The following is a 19,490-nucleotide window of genomic DNA, read 5'->3' on the forward strand; positions in this document are numbered from 1 at the left end:
TGACTTCAGGTTGTTGAGGAGTGATTGAGTCTCCAGCTGTTAGTCCTGGAAAAAGAAAGAAGAAAAGTAGTGAAATGCAGTCTGTATATCTGCTTAATGCAGCAGCTTCAACTAAACTTTAATCCCTGTTCTTAAACTCACCTATAATGTGAGATAGAAGCAAAAAGAGGTGCAGCAACATGTCTTTGGAGTTATTAAAGCCAGACAGACAGCACATGAACAATGTTCTTCCACTGCAGCACAATGACCAACAAATAATGTCATTGGATGAGCTCAGGTTCAGTGGGCGGGGCCAGTGAAATAGCTGAGCCAATCAAACAGTTCTGTGCTTCCACAGCAGCTCTGTCTCTGTCTCTGATCTTTACTGCTTCATTTCTCTGTTGTCTTTGTCATCAGTCCAATGACACAAGAATCAGAGGTGTAACAGTGTGTGGCTCCCTCTAGTGGATGTTGTGGAGTATTCTGTTGTCTTTGCTCCAAAGGTTTTTGTACAGAGTTTTGCTGTTTCCTGTCACTGTGGGCTGCAGAGCACAGTAGTACACAGCAGAGTCAGACACTGCAGCAGAGGAGATGCTCATCTTGATTTCTGTTCCCTTCACTTGAATCTTCAGTCCAGGAACTTTTTCTTCTCCTACTGATCCTGAAGGTGAGTGTGAGATCAGGAACTCTGGAGGTTTTCCTGGATGTTGTCGATACCAGAAGAAATAATCAGAAGGTGACACTTTGTAAGTGTAGGTCAGAGTAACTGTGCTGCCTTCTACGCTGGACTCTTCATCTTTGACTGGAGTGAGCTGATCACATGTGACACCTGAAGGAAGAGAGAACGTTTTCAATCAATAATTGACGTTAATGAATCATTTAATTGAACATAGTTTCCTGTGTAGGTGAGCAGACCTGTGAGAGTGAGAAGAATCAGAGGAAACACACAGTGATGTAATGACAGCATGTTGAGGAACATAAAGTTTGTTTTGTGTTGAACTCTGTTGAATGTGGAGGTTTTTCTCTCTTCTATAGTTCAGTAACAGCTCAGCTCCTCCCTGAATCTCTGCTCCTCCTCTCTGCTCTCAGTCACTCCTCCTCCTGTGCTTCACACACTTTATAACCAGAGTTGCTGGTTGCTTCATCATCCCAACAAATGCTAGTTGGGATGATGAAGGTTTCAACTGTTTTGAAAACTTTTCCATTATGTGCAACAAAGAAAATTTGCTCTTTTGAATAAAAATGATTAAAACATGAAAGTCTTACATCATCCATGTGTTCCTTCCAAAGCTGCTGCAGGACTTGTTGTTGCTTCTTTTAAAAAGGCCGATGAATTACTAACGACTAACTCTTGCTGCCTGCAGTCTTGCAGTGCAGCTTGGACTTTGTAAAAATCTTCCACACGTCACATTTGCTTACAGAAGTTTTGTTCAGTATACCGATGCACATGAAACACTAATAATAAAAGTGTGATGTGAGCAGTGAGCCTCACATGAACAGAAAGTTTTGACTTATTTCTCTCAGATTAGTTGTCTTGATTTGTAGAAACGCACAGACACGTCACATTAGGCCTACGAGATCATTTCAAATGTCAGTTATTAACTGACGTATGTCTGTACGTGGGAGCCTTTGTCAAGGCGGCCTTTTGCCAATGGATTTACAGTGAGACCGAGTACGGTGGAAGCAGGGGGTGTTTATTTCCACACACATACAGTGGGGCAAAAAAGTATTTAGTCAGCCACCGATTGTGCAAGTTCCCCCACCTAAAATGATGACAGAGGTCAGTAATTTGCACCAGAGGTACACTTCAACTGTGAGAGACAGAATGTGAAAAAAAAATCCATGAATTCACATGGTAGGATTTGTAAAGAATTTATTGGTAAATCAGGGTGGAAAATAAGTATTTGGTCAATAACAAAAATACAACTCAATACTTTGTAACATAACCTTTGTTGGCAATAACAGAGGTCAAACGTTTACTATAGGTCTTTACCAGGTTTGCACACACAGTAGCTGGTATTTTGGCCCATTCCTCCATGCAGATCTTCTCGAGAGCAGTGATGTTTTGGGGCTGTCGCCGAGCAACACGGACTTTCAACTCCCGCCACAGATTTTCTATGGGGTTGAGGTCTGGAGACTGGCTAGGCCACTCCAGGACTTTCAAATGCTTCTTACGGAGCCACTCCTTTGTTGCCCGGGCGGTGTGTTTTGGATCATTGTCATGTTGGAAGACCCAGCCTCGTTTCATCTTCAAAGTTCTCACTGATGGAAGGAGGTTTTGGCTCAAAATCTCACGATACATGGCCCCATTCATTCTGTCCTTAACACGGATCAGTCGTCCTGTCCCCTTGGCAGAAAAACAGCCCCATAGCATGATGTTTCCACCCCCATGCTTCACAGTAGGTATGGTGTTCTTGGGATGCAACTCAGTATTCTTCTTCCTCCAAACACGACGAGTTGAGTTTATACCAAAAAGTTCTACTTTGGTTTCATCTGACCACATGACATTCTCCCAATCCTCTGCTGTATCATCCATGTGCTCTCTGGCAAACTTCAGACGGGCCTGGACATGCACTGGCTTCAGCAGCGGAACACGTCTGGCACTGCGGGATTTGATTCCCTGCCGTTGTAGTGTGTTACTGATGGTGACCTTTGTTACTTTGGTCCCAGCTCTCTGCAGGTCATTCACCAGGTCCCCCCGTGTGGTTCTGGGATCTTTGCTCACCGTTCACATGATCATTTTGACCCCACGGGATGAGATCTTGCGTGGAGCCCCAGATCGAGGGAGATTATCAGTGGTCTTGTATGTCTTCCATTTTCTGATGATTGCTCCCACAGTTGATTTTTTCACACCAAGCTGCTTGCCTATTGTAGATTCACTCTTCCCAGTCTGGTGCAGGTCTACAATACTTTTCCTGGTGTCCTTCCAAAGCTCTTTGGTCTTGGCCATGGCGGAGTTTGGAGTCTGACTGTTTGAGGCTGTGGACAGGTGTCTTTTATACAGATGATGAGTTCAAACAGGTGCCATTCATACAGGTAACGAGTGGGGGACAGAAAAGCTTCTTACAGAAGACGTTACAGGTCTGTGAGAGCCAGAGATTTTCCTTGTTTGAGGTGACCAAATACTTATTTTCCACCCTGATTTACGAATAAATTCTTTACAAATCCTACCATGTGAATTCATGGATTTTATTTTTCACATTCTGTCTCTCACAGTTGAAGTGTACCTCTGGTGCAAATTACTGACCTCTGTCATCATTTTAAGTGGGGGAACTTGCACAATCGGTGGCTGACTACATACTTTTTTGCCCCACTGTAACCAGCTGGTGAGCTTTGATTCCCTCACATGCAGACCAGCTGCAGTTTCAGAGGAAAGATTCAATATAAAAATAGAATAAAACTTTACTGCAGATTTGATATGAAGGCAGCAAGCACAGAACAGGTTTCCTGTTTTAGCATCAGACATTACAGGGAGGGCAGAATTATTAGGCGAGTTGTATTTTTGAGGAATAATGTTATTATTGAACAACAACCATGTTCTCAATGAACCCAAAAAACTCATTAATATCAAAGCTGAATGTTTTTGGAAGTAGTTTTTAGTTTGTTTTTAGTTTTAGCTATTTTAGGGGGATATCTGTGTGTGCAGGTGACTATTACTGTGCATAATTATTAGGCAACTTAACAAAAAACAAATATATACCCATTTCAATTATTTATTTTTACCAGTGACACCAATATAACATCTCCACATTCACAAATATACATTTCTGACATTCAAAAACAAAACAAAAACAAATCAGCGACCAATATAGCCACCTTTCTTTGCAAGGACACTCAAAAGCCTGCCATCCATGGATTCTGTCAGTGTTTTGATCTGTTCACCATCAACATTGCGTGCAGCAGCAACCACAGCCTCCCAGACACTGTTCAGAGAGGTGTACTGTTTTCCCTCCTTGTAAATCTCACATTTGATGATGGACCACAGGTTCTCAATGGGGTTCAGATCAGGTGAATAAGGAGGCCATGTCATTAGTTTTTCTTCTTTTATACCCTTTCTTGCAGCCACGCTGTGGAGTACTTGGACGCGTGTGATGGAGCATTGTCCTGCATGAAAATCATGTTTTTCTTGAAGGATGCAGACTTCTTCCTGTACCACTGCTTGAAGAAGGTGTCTTCCAGAAACTGGCAGTAGGACTGGGAGTTGAGCTTGACTCCATCCTCAACCCGAAAAGGCCCCACAAGCTCATCTTTGATGATACCAGCCCAAACCAGTACTCCACCTCCACCTTGCTGGCGTCTGAGTGGGACTGGAGCTCTCTGCCCTTTACCAATCCAGCCACGGGCCCATCCATCTGGCCCATCAAGACTCACTCTCATTTCATCAGTCCATAAAACCTTAGAAAAACCAGTCTTGAGATATTTCTTGGCCCAGTCTTGACGTTTCAGCTTGTGTGTCTTGTTCAGTGGTGGTCGTCTTTCAGCCTTTCTTACCTTGGCCATGTCTCTGAGTATTGCACACCTTGTGCTTTTGGGCACTCCAGTGATGTTGCAGCTCTGAAATATGGCCAAACTGGTGGCAAGTGGCATCTTGGCAGCTGCACGCTTGACTTTTCTCAGTTCATGGGCAGTTATTTTGCGCCTTGGTTTTTCCACACGCTTCTTGCGACCCTGTTGACTATTTTGAATGAAACGCTTGATTGTTCGATGATCACGCTTCAGAAGCTTTGCAATTTTGAGACTGCTGCATCCCTCTGCAAGATATCTCACTATTTTTGACTTTTCTGAGCCTGTCAAGTCCTTCTTTTGACCCATTTTGCCAAAGGAAAGGACGTTGCCTAATAATTATGCACACCTGATATAGGGTGTTGATGTCATTAGACCACACCCCTTCTCATTACAGAGATGCACATCACCTAATATGCTTAATTGGTAGTAGGCTTTCGAGCCTATACAGCTTGGAGTAAGACAACATGCATGAAGAGGATGATGTGGACAAAATACTCATTTGCCTAATAATTCTGCACTCCCTGTATTGCCAATAAAGCAACACATTTATTGTACGTTTGTTTCTTACCAAAGGAAAAAATCAATAAATAAAAATCTGGATTATTTATTACTTCTTACTGATGCTCACCAGGGAAACTGAAGGACATTACTCTATATTAAAGAAAAAACTTTGGACCTTCCTACTGTTGCACGGAGGTCCGAAGGATCTGCCAGGAATGATGACCTGTTTCCTGGAGAATTGATTGGTCGGTGGGTGGTGATGTCATACCTGTTGATCTCTAATGTGGAACTGAACCTTTTGTGTGGCAGGTTAGTTCACAGCATAAGTTTCTTTGGTGATTTGTCCTGGTGAGAAGTGAACCACCTTCGTAACACAGAAACCCGGGACAACCCTGAAGTTCTCTAACACAAAGTAGTGCACGGCTCTGATGACTGCAGCTGTGTTTAATCATGGAAGACACATCAGCACAGTCCCAGAAAACACAGCAACTACATGAGAGGCGTCGACACATTTGTAGTGTAAAAGTGTTTTTCAGAGGGTCCAGAGACACAGCAAAATAATATCTATAATATCAAACTTTCATAAAACAATTCTTCATATTATACATAATGTAAGAAACACAGGAAACATCAAACAACAGCACAGTAATAAGATGTAACATAACGAGTTATAGATAAGACTTTGTTTAATCATAAGAACAGAGAATTCAGACCTACAGGTGACAGTTTAACAGTGTGTGGCTCCCTCTAGTGGATGTTGTGGAGTATTCTGTTGTCTTTGCTCCAAAGGTTTTTGTACAGAGTTTTGCTGTTTCCTGTCACTGTGGGCTGCAGAGCACAGTAGTACACAGCAGAGTCAGACAGCTGAAGCTTCTGGATCTTCAGAGGAACTGATCTGTTGCTGGAATCCAGTGTGGATGAAAATCTCTCCTTGAACTCGTCTGCTGTGTTTCCTTGATCCCCACTATAGCGACTCAGGATGAATTTGGGGCTGTTGTTTCCATCCTGTTTGTACCAGAAGAGAGAAGTACCTGTTAAACTGCTGGTGTTATAGAGACAGTCAAGTGTCACTGTGCCTCCTGCAGCAGCAGTCTCTTCTCCTTTTGCTTGCAGCACGTTGTCTTGTTGTGCTCTGCATTCTGTAAAACACCAACAAACAGTATCAGTGTGCTGTTAAAGAATCACGTCAATGTTGATATCAAAGAAACAGAGTTGTGTTCATACCGAGGCACATAGCAGCCAGCAGCACTGAGATGAACAGAGGCGTCATATCTGCAGTGTAGAGTAACTGTGAGCTACAGCAAGTATAAAGAAGCTGTGATCTCTCTGTTTAGTCTTCATCAACACTAAGTTGGTGGATTAGAAGGAGGAGCCTGATCACAGTGACAGGACTCATTCACAGCCCTGTGTTATTCCCCCTGCTGACAGCTTCACACTCAGCACGTCTTTCTGCTGCTTTCAGTGGATATTTGCTCCTATTGCAGGAAGCAGGTTTAACAGACTGAACTGTGAGTCGAGAAACAAGCACAGGATAAATAAAGAGCAGAGGCTCCGTTTTAATCCAGGAAACCGAAGAATATGAATGTGTGTCAGTGTGGATCATGATGTTCATCTTTAACAACTGAAGAAGAGAAAACAGTAGAAGAATCTTCTTGTATCTGCCAGAATGTTTCATGACTGAATTTTAACACTGGGAATTTGGAGAGTGTGGAGTCCTGATATCCGGTGTAGTGGTGCAGTGTGGGGAGAAGAATCAGTAGGAAATGAGACGTTGTTGGTCTTTGCAGGTTAAAGTGAAGCTTTGAGACTTAAAGTGACTTCAGACTGAACTTCAACAACGTGTGAAATGGATCTGATACCATCAATGATTTAAATGTCCAATCAGAACACAGAGGAGAAACTGTACCTACGACATCATCGTGAGAAAACACAAAGACGTGATTCTCATAAAAAAAATGAAGGAAAAGTTTAAACCATGCAGGAGAAAATGTGAGAATAACAAAGTAAATCTTTCAGCTGTAAAACATCATTAATGCACCAACAATGTTGGGAGTTTATTACTAGTTACTGTATTTGACTTCTGATGCTTTTTACACACATCATCACTAAATAAGGAATAAAATGTCTTCATGTCTGAACGTTCCTGCAGTTGGTTTGTGGTTGATGTGGATTTGCTGCTCATGTGAATCCTCCCACAGTGTTTCATTAGCAGCTGTAACCACAGTGACTCTGATAAAACAGGAATTAGCAGAATCCATCTGATATGAAGCTGTGCTTTGAATACCACTTCCCTCCTCTTTGAAGAGTAGTCAGATATCTGTGTTCAGGTTTTTGTACAGCCTCTTCTACACTTTGTATCACTGTGTTTGTAGAGCACAGTAGTAGAGAGCTGTGTCTGCCAGGGTTAGGGCTGCTATGGTCAGATTAGTTGATGAAGAAGCTGTTTCTGAGTCATATCGTTTATCAGGAATATACTGAGTTGTGGATCCTCTTGCTCTTTTCCAGAGTATAAACTGAGGAGCCTGAAGGTCAGAATGATGTCTGTACCAGTGAAGCTCGATATAGCTAACACTTGTCTCATAGCTACATGTGAGTTTGACAGATTGTCCTTCTGTTTCAGTGACTTCAGGTTGTTGAGGAGTGATTGAGTCTCCAGCTGTTAGTCCTGGAAAAAGAAAGAAGAAAAGTAGTGAAATGCAGTCTGTATATCTGCTTAATGCAGCAGCTTCAACTAAACTTTAATCCCTGTTCTTAAACTCACCTATAATGTGAGATAGAAGCAAAAAGAGGTGCAGCAACATGTCTTTGGAGTTATTAAAGCCAGACAGACAGCACATGAACAATGTTCTTCCACTGCAGCACAATGACCAACAAATAATGTCATTGGATGAGCACAGCTTCAGTGGGCGGGGCCAGTTTAATAGCTCAACCAATCAAACAGTTCTGTGCTTCCACAGCAGCTCTGTCTCTGTCTCTGATCTTTACTGCTTCATTTCTCTGTTGTCTTTGTCATCAGTCACACAAGAATCAGAGGTTTAACAGTGTGTGGCTCCCTCTAGTGGATGTTGTGGAGTATTCTGTTGTCTTTGCTCCAAAGGTTTTTGTACAGAGTTTTGCTGTTTCCTGTCACTGTGGGCCTCACAGCACAGTAGTACACAGCAGAGTCAGACACTGCAGCAGAGGAGATCTGAAGGTTCAGACCATTTCTGTCATCGACCATTCTGACAGAAAGTTTGGAATTTGTTGTGTTTTGTGTTCCAAAGTTAAAGGTCAGGAACTCTGGTGGTTTTCCAGGATATTGTCGATACCAGTAGAACTGATCACCTCCAGTTGCTTGTCTGGAGTATCTGTAGGACAGAGTAGCTGTGCTGCCTTCCAAACTGGACTCTTCAGCTTTGCTGGCAGTGAGTTGTTGACAGCTGACACCTAAAGAAACAGAAATCTGTAAATATTTTACAAAGAAATCGTGAATAATAATTAAAATATTAGGATGAAGTTTTTTCACATGTACCTGTTAGAATCATGATGATTAACAGAGAAGTTTCATAACAGCCCAACAACAACATGTTGGACTGAATCTTCTGTGTTGAATGTGGAGGTTTCTCTGTCTCGTCTGCTCTTCAGTCGCAGCTCAGCTCCTCCCTGAATCTGTGTCTCCTCTGGTTTTTATTTCCTGATCAAATCTTGTCACAATGAGACTTTTCTGTGTTCTAACACTCACCTATGCAGTGAGAGAAAAGTACAAACAGGTAAAGGAACATGTTTCAGGTGCTGAAGTCACACAGCAGATGAACAAAGTTCAGCAGAATGAAAAGACTAAGCAGCCTCTCTGCTGCACAGCCTTCTCCTCAATATCAGGCTGTAGTTCTGCACAGAGAGACCATCTCATTGGCTGAGTTCAGCATCAGTGGGTGGAGCCAGACAGAAACCTGTTTAGGGTCTTTATGAACAGCGAAACATCTGCTGGTGTTAAAAGAAACTAAAGAGGTGCAGTTACAAGTACAAGTACATCCAGACAGTGACTTTTACGGCTGGCTTCTCCACATCAGTGTCTGCACAAGTTTCCCGTTCAGACTGTAAAGTTTGGGGAGGAGAGGATTCCCTGGAATCATCAGTGACAGTGAATTCACTGATAACTACACAATTATTTGACAGCAGGGAAAAAAGCATATCTGAACCTGTCTTTATGTTCGGCTGTGATAGTTGTAGCAGTCAGACAGTGAGTGAGAGAGACAATCTGCTGTGTACTTAGAAGCCATTCTTTCTGCTTCTGTTCTGATTCTGAGGTAATTTGGGTTGAACCCAGGACTGTATCGGCGTTGGCTGAATAGCAGTGGTGTTCACCTTGTGGTGTCAGAACACACAGGACGCACAAATAAGGTTATTCCGTCTTTACTGTGATTCTGTAGCTTAACAGCGCAGCACAGCAGCACAGTAATGCAACCGCAGGCTTTCAGAGGATGTACAAGAACTCGTAGGTGGGGGGGCTGTTAGCTGTTAGCTAACAAGAGCAGAACATATACAAAATACTGAATATAACAAACATTTAAGTCATGAATTAAGATTCATGAGCTTTCTTCCAGTCTGACCAGAACTACAAATGGAAATTCCGATATGAAGATCTCCATGTACTACTCAGAAAACCTTACAGTCCATGACATTAATTGCCAATACACCCAACAACACAAAACAGCCAATCAACCAAAGCGGTCGCCCCATGATCGTAAGGTCAGGGGTTCGAATCCCCTGAACGGCTACCCTGAGGTACCCCTGAGCAAGGTACCATCCCCACACAGTGCTCCCCGGGCGCTGCACTGGTGTCTGCCCACTGCTTCACTGAGTGAATTTCCCCACGGGGATCAATACAAAGTGTGCAGTATTATTATTGTGTACAACATTAGCAGCATGAACTGGCCACACAGGTGAACAGGCCAATACACATTGCACTTCTACATCCACTAAATGCCTAAAAGACTAAAGCTGTCCTTTCCAGGCAGGGCTCCACGTCCACTCAGTTCTTTAGCAACGCGCACGACTCACACCGTGTGTCGACATCCCCCGCTGAGTCAGTCCGCTCAAACTCTGATCCCTGGAACATGTGTTCAATAGTGCACCTGTGCCCTCTCGCCACAAGGGGGCTCCCACACACAGTTGACAGCCTTTCCAACACAGAGGACAGATTCTGTAAAATATCGGCTGCACATGATCTTGGGTCTGATTATTGTAGGGTCTACCTCACAATATAAAGCACCTTGAGGGGACTGTTGTTGGAATTTGGTGCGATTAATAATGTTTGAACTTTTAAGGTTGTTCAACATTCGTAGTTCTGTTTTGCATTTTGGAACATTTAGTTGTTTATTATAATGCAGTCTTAAGGCTTTACATTACATATTTTGACTTTTTGTATCTGTGTTGGTAGGCAGGTTGGACTCAAATATATGATTTGTAAAGTTCATTGGAGGCGTATAGTGCTCCAGGGAGTCCAGGGAGGAAAGGAGTCCACACAACACTCTCTCAACTCAGGGTTTGTCTTACCACACACCTGGGAAGATCAAAACCAGAAGTCTACACAGAAGAAACACACAGCAAGTATCTTGAAGCATCAGAAGCAGCACAAACACTGAGCAGGAGGAGCCAGGGCTTCACTAATTCAACAGTCCAGTGAAGAATGACACAAACAACAACAAAGGAACACAAACAACAACAAAGGAACACAAACAACAACAAAGGAACACAAACAACAACAAAGGAACACAAACAACAACAAAGGAACACAGACAGAGGAGAGAGAGAAAACTAAAGTCCAGAGACAGACAGCAAACAAACCGAGAAATCAGCTGGAGACGACAGAGACCATCACATTTGGCTTTTAATTCAATGTAGGTTTAATAAGTTTTTAGATTGAGTTGAATCATTTCAGTTTAGTTTGCAATGTTTAAGAATATTTATTTTTAACTGTCATTGTCTGTTTTAGTTTTAGTCTTTATTAATTATTATTGCCTGGATGGCAAACGTCACATAAAGCCTCATAAAGCCTCATAAAGCCTCATAAAGCCTCATAAAGCACATTCTGAACGTTTTGATCAAATTCACAAATATTGAAACTACGGGGATTTCCACCGTTAATCTTTCTTTTCTTTTTTCCAAGTTCACAAAATAATTTCAGGTCTAGTTTTTATTTTTGTTTTAGTTAACCAAAAGGCTTTTCACATGCAGATTATATTAGTTCACTATAATAACCGTGATATATACACAGTAAAGGTGTTCCTCAAAAATGCACTGTAAGTGTAAGAAGTGGACACGAGTGATGACGAGCAGGTCCAGATGCTTCTAAACACGGAAAGAAAGAAAGGAACATTTTGGCTTCATCTCAGGAGAAAGTAGCGCTGACTGAACTGGTTGTTGCTACTGCAGTGGTCTGAATGCTCCCATCTGTTAATCTACAGCAAAAATCATGACATTTCAAACGTGATCCAAATAAATTAGTTAATCCTGTGAAATTACACTGTCAGAGTGAAGGGCTGCATTAAAATAGGTGACTCTGAAAAATATTTGTAACACAAAGTATTTGCAGTAATGTTGTTCACCTGGTTCAGAGTTTAATTTGTTCCCTTTCCGATCGTGTCCTCTCGTGTCAGCTCCCCTAGTTAAAGGTTCTGACGTCCTGACGGTTGCTGGTCTAGTTTTACCTTCTGTCTCATTGCTTCTGATGATCCTCACCTGCGTCTTGTTACACTCTTGTTTCTCCTGATGCCTCTGACCCTCGGGTGTTTAAATAGTGCTGTTTATTCCTCAGTGTCTGTGTCAGTCTATGTTGACCTACCATCATGTGTTCCCTGGTTGACTGGAGATGAGTTTTCTGGAGTTCGTCTGTTGCTGCCTTCTTAGTCAGCAGTCTTATTGCACCGGTCACCCAGGTCACCACCATCACCGCTGCCACCCAGCATTCAAGCTGTGACGCTGGTGCCCAGCTTGTAAGAGCTCCTGTTATTCGGCATTCCAGACAGTTCCATGAATGAACCAGCTTCATCATTGGTGTGGTTGTGGTGGGAGGATGAGGAGCCATGCTCCCTCTTCCAGGAGGAAGAGTGTTCTTGTCACCGGTTCTCCCCGTGGTTCAGTCCAGATGAAGCCAGTGAATGTTGTGCCTGTTTACCCAGACTAGCTCAGTTAGGCACAACGAGAGCAGGCAAACCCTGAGAGTTTCCTGACCCCAGGCAACCAGCGCAGTGTCCGCAGCCTATCAATAAACACTGTTCCAGGTTTATGTAGACGACTTAGCTGCTGCTCCTCTCATTCAGTATTATTAAAGTGAAATTCTGTAGTCTGCATTTCATGTTGTGCAGCCTCATTTAACTACAGTTGGTGCTACAAGTTGTTGTATAAACTTCCTGAGATTAAAACCACTCGTGGCTCTGATCATGTTAATGACTATTACATATCTGGACTTCATATGATTGCTGGGTTTCTCTCTGCGTGTATTATTGTAGGGTCGACCTTACAATATAAAGCACCTTGAGGCGGCTGTTGTTGTGATTTGGTGCTGTGTAAATAAAGTTGAATTCAATTTAAACATCATGATGAATTTCTCATCTAAAGCTCTCATTGAAAGTCTCCAGGTGAGGAAAAACGTGGTTGTTGTATCAGTGACTTTAAAATACTCGAAGCAGAAGAAACACACTTCACACAAAGCACATCAGTAAAGAAAACTGAAGATCAATATATATTTAGTCTCTATCACACAAAGAACATTGTTCAAGCAGGAATTTCTCTTTCTGATCAGCAGTGCAAAATATTTTCTCAGCCCCATGTCAGAAGAGCTTTGGTGCAGAGGTCAGCACCGTCACCTCACAGCAACAAAGTCCCGAGTCCAGCTTCACCTTCATGTGTGGAGTTTGTATGTTCTCAGCTTGTTTGTTTGGATTCTCTCTGGGTGCTCCAGCTTCCTCTCACAGTCCAAAGACATGCAGTTAGTGGAATGAAGTTAATGTCAGCCCTGTCTCAGATTGGTGACCTGTCCAGCTTGGACCCTGGCTCACACTCTACGGTTGCTGGAAGCTTCAATCTTCAACGGATTGAAATTAAGAAGGAATCATTTAGAGGAGTTTAAAACATTAAATCATTGAATCCATGAATCTGAAAGTGTTTTTGAGTGCAAGATGCAGACTGAAAGGTCTATTTAGCAGTGCTTCTCAGAGTTTTATACTGAACTAAGCACAGACTGACTGAAGAATTATGAAACCAAGCTTCAAATCCAGGATAGAGGTTGTTTGCTGTGCCGGCAGGACGGTCCACATACACTGCTACTCTGTTGGAGGAGAGCAGTGCACATGGACCGGCTTCATTATTCTCACTGAAGAATTATGAGACCAGACTCCAAATCCAGGATACAGAGGTTCAGTGAATGTGGTGTTGAAGGTGTGGAGGTGGATCAGAGAGTCCAAGAAGATATTGTAGAAGGACAGCGTGCCGGCAGGATGGTCCACATACACTGCTACTCTGTTGGAGACAACGTCTTTGGGGATGAAGGTTTCTGTGTTATTGTGCAAGACAGAGTAAGAGTAAGAGCAGTCCAGGCTCCAGGACTGACTGTTCAGTCCAAACAAGCAGTCATCACTGTGTCCTCTCCGTTTGATTCCTTTGTAGCTCACTGCTATAGAAACATATCCACTCCACTCAACCTCCCAGTAACAAGGACCAGTCAGCCCGTCTGTGCACAGCAGCTGAGGGCGGTCAAATCTCTCTGGATGATCAGTATATGGCTGCTGTGCATTCAAACGCATCACACCTCTGTTGCTGTCAGACAGCTGGATCCATTTGTATACTGTGTTTGGGTCGATTGTGAGTTGATAGGAATCTGATAGAGAGAACAAATAAATCCAGCTGCAGTTATTGATCGATCATCTATTCGTTGATCGGCTCTTTGATGGTGACTCCTGATATCAGAGATATGAATGAGCGACACAGTAGTTTAAAGACGGTTGGATTTGTTTCCAAGAATCATCATAAAATCAAACGTACACTTCTTCAGATCCGAGCTCACCCGTCGGACGCCATCAGGCTCCACCCTGCAGGGAGAGGAGGGGTGAAACCAGCACAGTCGTTGGCAACATGCTAACATGGACATCATCACTCATACTGTCACAGAGGGAAGACTTCATGTAGCTCTTACATCTGCATAAAACAAACAGGCTGAGTGAAGGGATCTGTTCATACCTGTTTAGAGACTCCTTTCCTGCAGACCACTGCTTCACTTCTTCAGGTGCATCTTGAATCAGAATTGCTCTTTTAAAATCAAATATTACAATTTTCACAACACCTACATGTTTTGTTTTTTTGAATGAAACAGAACAAAAGTAGGAAGTCAAAGTGTTTTTTCCTCATATATCAGTTGAGTGAAAGCAGTAAAGCCACCAAGAGACTTTGATGTGCTGACATTCGTCCTCTGCTTGTCATGGTCATTTTTAGTCTACATAAACTACTGAAGAAGATTGATGGATTCGACGCATCCATCAGAATATAAATATGTGTGCATGTTAGATAGAAAGCTCTTATATAGAAAAGGTGAATGAGGCACGTTGTGTTGAGTTAAATAAGAACCAGTCCATTTACCGTTTATTCGATCTAAGCAGCTTTGGAAGACGGCGACTGGACCTCATGAAGCTTTTTGAAGAGGTTTCTCCTTTGGTGTTTAAACTCTAGTGGGAGTTGTCCACTTAAGAGGATCATTGGCACACTATTGATCATGTGCCTCATCACAAGATCCAAGTTATAAAAAAAGGTGTGGGTCATTATCAGCAGAGCTTTTGGATGAAACTATGGTGAAACCTTGCCTCACTCTATCATGTGACCCATTGAGACGCAAGATGTGAGTAGGGGTTGAGGTGCCTGGGAAGACTCAACATAACTGGAGCACGGATGGTACAGTTGTTGACAGCTGGTGTGTCGATCAGGTGAACTTCACAAACACAATGAAACACAAACACAATGAAACACTGTGAGCCATGCACCGGCTTCCTCAGAGCCTGGACCTCAATATTGAAGCCCTGTGGGATCATGAGGACTCTCATATGGACTGATGCCACACAGAACTGTCCACGGGGAAATTACAGTTTTTCTCAGTCGCTTTGGTGCGTTCCTCAGAACACCATTAACATTTGCACAGCAGTTAGTGCATTTCCCAAAACAATTAGTGCAAACTGCAAAACCTAGTGGATAGCCTGCAAAAGCACGTCACATGCACAGAATTGATTATCCATACCTCAAAAGCAAGTATCCATGTCAATGAAACTGTCAGTGCCATCAAAATGAAAAGTCTTGACACCATCTTTATGAACAAGATAGTCAAATGGCATTGTCATGTTTCCACTATGACAGTTTATAATTTCAGTGTTTCCCATTGCAAAAACAATTGGTGACACCTGAAAATGCTGACGACAGCACTATGGCCTACCTGTACAGCCATCTGAAATGTGCAGTAAAGTCACTGTAGATGTTATGGGAGTCTTGGGAGTAACTGAGACACTGAATACGTACGTTTCACATTTCCATTGTGTAGAAGTGTTTGTAATCCTACAGAAGTGTGCAAAAGAAAAATATGCTACAGTCACCTGTTCACTGTAGAATACATGTAAACATAAAATCACCCATTTGGTAGAGCTGTGCACTAATGTGAACAATAAACAGCACATGTAACAGTACAGTAAATCATTCTGGCACATCCAGACGTTCCTGTCTGTCTGGCCACATATTTTCATCTACATCACAACAGATGTTATCCCTCGCAATGCAGCGAGGAAAGTATCTCCTGGAGTGGCGAATCCATCCTCTGCAGGACCCTGCTGTGATGTCGTCACATGCTGCATCCATGGCTGCTAGCAGGGCCATTTGCTCATGTGGATTTCATTTGTCTTGAGTACTCTGTCAATTGTTGAAATTGGAACAGATTCAATATTGCCAAATACCGTGTAATTCTCTATGACAGCGCTTTGTATTTCTCTCAGCTTTATTGCATTGTTTGCAATGACCATTGCACAAATGGCTTCTTCTTGCTGTGGGGTAAAAAGGGGCCCTCTTCCGCCTCCGCGAGGTTGTCTTACAATCCTATGTGGTGCAGAGTGAACTTTTTGTGAAATTGCAAATACAGTACAGTAACATGTGATGTGTCTGAGATGGCACAGTACAGTACAGTGTATTACTGTTTGCATACCTGTTTTCCTACGGAATGTTTGAATGATTGAACTGACAGTAGTTCTTCCAATATTGGGTTGCACCCTTCGACCAGCCTCCTCCATGGTGAGGCTGTGATTGACAACATGGTCCACAATTGTAGCCCTTATTTCATTGGGAATCCGCCTATATCTGCCTCTTCTCCCTCTTCCCCTTCCCCTTCCTCCCCGCATCTTCACCCCTCTTCCACGGTGCTGATCTTCCATTTTGTGTCACAGAAGTGTAGAAATGGTACACACTAGCTCCTGCGCAGTTTATATATGCTTGCCAATTGGGGATTCACAGGATTCATCCATAATTGACAGTGAACAAGTTGTTTGTCATTGGTTACAACTAAACTTTCACACGCCTCCTCATGAGTGACAGCTGTAATTCACCCGAGATCAATTGTTCAATTTCGGAGACATTTCCAGGAACAATGATACAGAAAGGTATAGGATTTGCTTGACAGATGGCCAATATTTGGCATGTGATAACTAGTTCAACAATTTTGTGTGTGATGACTCAAGCAATGGATGTATGACTATTAGTTTTATTGGGAACGACTATTCAGCATCCATAGGTATGATTACTTTTGACTGACATGACATAAGCAAATGGAAATGTCAGAAAGCAGCAGGGAAATGTATGGAAGCAACTGATTCATGTCCAAAATCATTTGCAGTTTGTTCAGAGAGAGGAGAAATTGCTACTATGATGTGCACAAATGACTGAGTGTTGTGGAGGTTGAACTAATAGTTATGAGAATTTCAATTCTGATCTGAGAAACGCACCAAAGCGACTGAGAAAAACTGTAATGTTGTGGGATGCTTTTCTGTTTTGTTCATCATCATCATCATCATTGCTCTTTAGTTCCATCAGTCGCTCATCGATGTGAATAAACCAGACTGAACATTTCATGCAGTCTCATGTGTCCTGTCATCCCAAAACAACACAATATCTTAAAGTCACATCAAAAACCTGTAACACTCACTTTGAAACACGTAGAAGCGCTTTGTCAGAGTGTCTCTCTCTTTGGTTGGCATCTGCTCAGATGGGAATTCTTCAAAGCTTTGCATGACCTGTTGGTTAGACTGCACTTAACATGATTCCACACACAGATAGATAGATAGATAGATAGATAGATAGATAGATAGATAGATAGATAGATAGATAGATAGATAGATAGATAGATAGATAGATAGATAGATAGATAGATAGATAGATAGATAGATAGATAGATAGATAGATAGATAGATAGATAGATAGATAGATAGATGTCGTATGTATTTGTGTATTCCATATATTCCACTTGCCAAACTTACCGTTCTGAATATTTCCTCAATGTCATCTCTAAGGCAGTGCTTTTTGACAGCCTCACAGATGTGTTGGATGAAGGCAGAACCGTATGTTTCATGAGTGTATGAACCTGTGTCTGCAAGCAAACAGAACCAGATCATATCTGTAGTTAGGCGGTGTTTGATTGTTCTAAATGTTACTTATTGGAGGGTGGTGCACTTACAAGTGGTGCTGGAATGAAAAATGATGAAATCCTTTTCATTGTGTGTCCGAGGACCTTTGACAGAGTTCACTGACAGAGATTCGATGTCGTCTGTGGGCACAAATTGTGTCCTATCAAGTAAATCCACCGATTCCTCCCCCACTGAAACAAACACACAGACTTACTGAAACGTGTCGATCTTTTACCTTTTCAAATGAACAAATATTAACAGTAAATTCATTGAAGATTCATTCATGCTGTTTGTTGGGTGTGTGAGGACAGATGAGAATCACCTCCTCTGCAGGCGTGAATAATGACGATCTTTGGTTTGTCCTTCAGTGCAGGACAGTTCTTTGAGTTTAAGTGCTGAAAGATTTGGTCAATTTCAAACTCCTCAGTTCCCGTGCCTCCATAACACACCAAAGTCACAAACACACTGTCTGTGAGGGCCAGTTTTGGGTGTTCAGAAAATTCTTTCAGAGGTTTATCGATCATCTGTGAGAAGAAATCCGTCACTGGATCATTTAACCAGTTTGTAAAACTGGGTGCAAGTGAAGAAACCTTTTCTGCTTTTAAAAGTTACCTTTGCAGTGATGTCCCCACATCTCACTACCTCATATCCAAGAGTTTGAAGTAGACTTTGCATGACTTTCTCATCTTTCGCAGCTCTACATTTGTATAAACTTGTATTAAACGTTTCAATGTTGATCAGCAGGGCGATGCGATTTGACTGTGATTGTTGAGTCACTGGGTAAATCTGAGAGACCAAACAGAAACTCTTCAGATTATTTTAACACAAGCTGATTTTTTTATGCAGTCATTTGCAGTAATTATTATTATTATTGGTTTGGAAGTTACTACAAGAGGCTAAGATCAAACAATCAACATATCTCATATGAATCATACAGTAACATACTTTTTTACCCTGACTGTCTGTCCACGTCTCCATCTCTGACCTAGAAAGAAATCAGAGGACATGTTGAGCTGGAGGGACAGAATGTGTCACATCACATCAGCTCTTGGGATTTTCACTGTGCATCACATCATCTCTGCTTCTTGTGGATTATTCAGGACTGATTTTTAAAAATATTAATGAGAAAATGTATTGCTGATACTGATTAATAGATAATAAGACTTGAGCCTAATAAACCTGAAGACTATTGAATGTAGACACACGGGATCCTAATCAGGCATCAAAGTGAGATTTGGCAGGTGGGGAAACTCTAAGCCCAGGTGCAGTGGGGCAGCGTGGGGGACTTGGAAATGAGACCCTGTACTGGAAGCTCCACTCAGGTTTTCTTTGTATCCAGGTTGTGATCAGCTGAAGCTGCTCTTTGTGGATTTAGCCGACCGAATTCAGATGTTACATATTTCCAGCTTCCAGCCACTACGAAAACCCAAAAAACCTAGAATTTGGTGAATTAACTCAAACAGCACCTCACAGTTAAACAATCTCTGATTAAATGTATGCAAACAGCTCAGCTACTCTTCACCAGTCCAAGTTTACCCCTCTCAGCTTTACCACAGTACTGCAAACTTAACACTTTCACTGACATAAAATCTGAATAATGTCATTTCTGTCCCAAGATGTTTCACAATAAGAACACAAAATAATCATGTTCCTCTCATGTCTTCTTTCTTTGCAACATCCTCCATCTCTGATGTGACAGATGAAAGAAAAACCTTCTTCAAAGTAAAACAGAAACAACATCTGCTGCTGCTGCTAAGACAAATGAGAAATGAAGAATCAGAGACTTACAGCAGAGATGCTGAGTCCTGGTTGTCCTCTGATTAA

At 42.2% G+C, this 19,490-nt stretch overlaps 1 protein-coding gene, 1 long non-coding RNA gene and 1 gene segment (V, D, J or C); all 3 read right to left on the reverse strand.

Moving 5' to 3' along the window:
• Positions 1–5,296: 5,296 nt before the first annotated feature.
• LOC147307573 (T cell receptor alpha variable 19-like) lies at positions 5,297–6,256 on the reverse strand. The segment is given in 3 exon segments: positions 5,297–5,424; positions 5,826–6,125; positions 6,211–6,256. Coding segments are annotated over 3 exon segments (474 nt in total).
• A 2,020-nt stretch (positions 6,257–8,276) lies between these two features.
• LOC147307574 (uncharacterized) lies at positions 8,277–11,680 on the reverse strand. The gene is made up of 3 exons (XR_015126038.1): positions 11,574–11,680; positions 8,498–8,707; positions 8,277–8,412 (listed from the first exon to the last, which is right to left on the reverse strand). It is a non-coding gene; the product is annotated as an uncharacterized LOC147307574 (long non-coding RNA).
• Positions 11,681–13,020: 1,340 nt separating this feature from the next.
• LOC147307575 (caspase-1-like) lies at positions 13,021–18,644 on the reverse strand. Its single transcript, XM_086271828.1, has 9 exons — positions 18,612–18,644; positions 18,279–18,452; positions 17,989–18,190; positions 17,717–17,857; positions 17,520–17,629; positions 17,189–17,276; positions 14,203–14,254; positions 14,008–14,054; positions 13,021–13,843 (listed from the first exon to the last, which is right to left on the reverse strand). Exons 1-9 carry the CDS (start codon positions 18,642–18,644, stop codon positions 13,290–13,292), a joined length of 1,401 nt encoding a protein of 466 aa, XP_086127954.1. The 3' UTR covers positions 13,021–13,289.
• Positions 18,645–19,490: the final 846 nt, after the last annotated feature.

Source organism: Aulonocara sp. 'chitande type north' Nkhata Bay, linkage group LG18 (genome assembly GCF_057382095.1).
Source record: "Aulonocara sp. 'chitande type north' Nkhata Bay isolate Kocher_YH1m ecotype deep benthic linkage group LG18, A_spYH_male_GT1.1, whole genome shotgun sequence".
NCBI lineage: Eukaryota > Metazoa > Chordata > Actinopteri > Cichliformes > Cichlidae > Aulonocara > Aulonocara sp. 'chitande type north' Nkhata Bay.

What these genes read in the sequence shown, in the direction of transcription:
- LOC147307575 (XM_086271828.1), bottom strand. Translation starts at nt 18,644, where the DNA reads ATGGAGACGTGGACAGACAGTCAGGGTAAAAAA. An exon ending in GTGGGGACATCACTGCAAAG is followed by an intron (nt 18,191 to 18,278) that starts GTAACTTTTAAA and finishes TTCTTCTCACAG; the next exon opens with ATGATCGATAAACCTCTGAA. An exon ending in TTGAGGAAATATTCAGAACG is followed by an intron (nt 17,277 to 17,519) that starts GTAAGTTTGGCA and finishes TCTAACCAACAG; the next exon opens with GTCATGCAAAGCTTTGAAGA.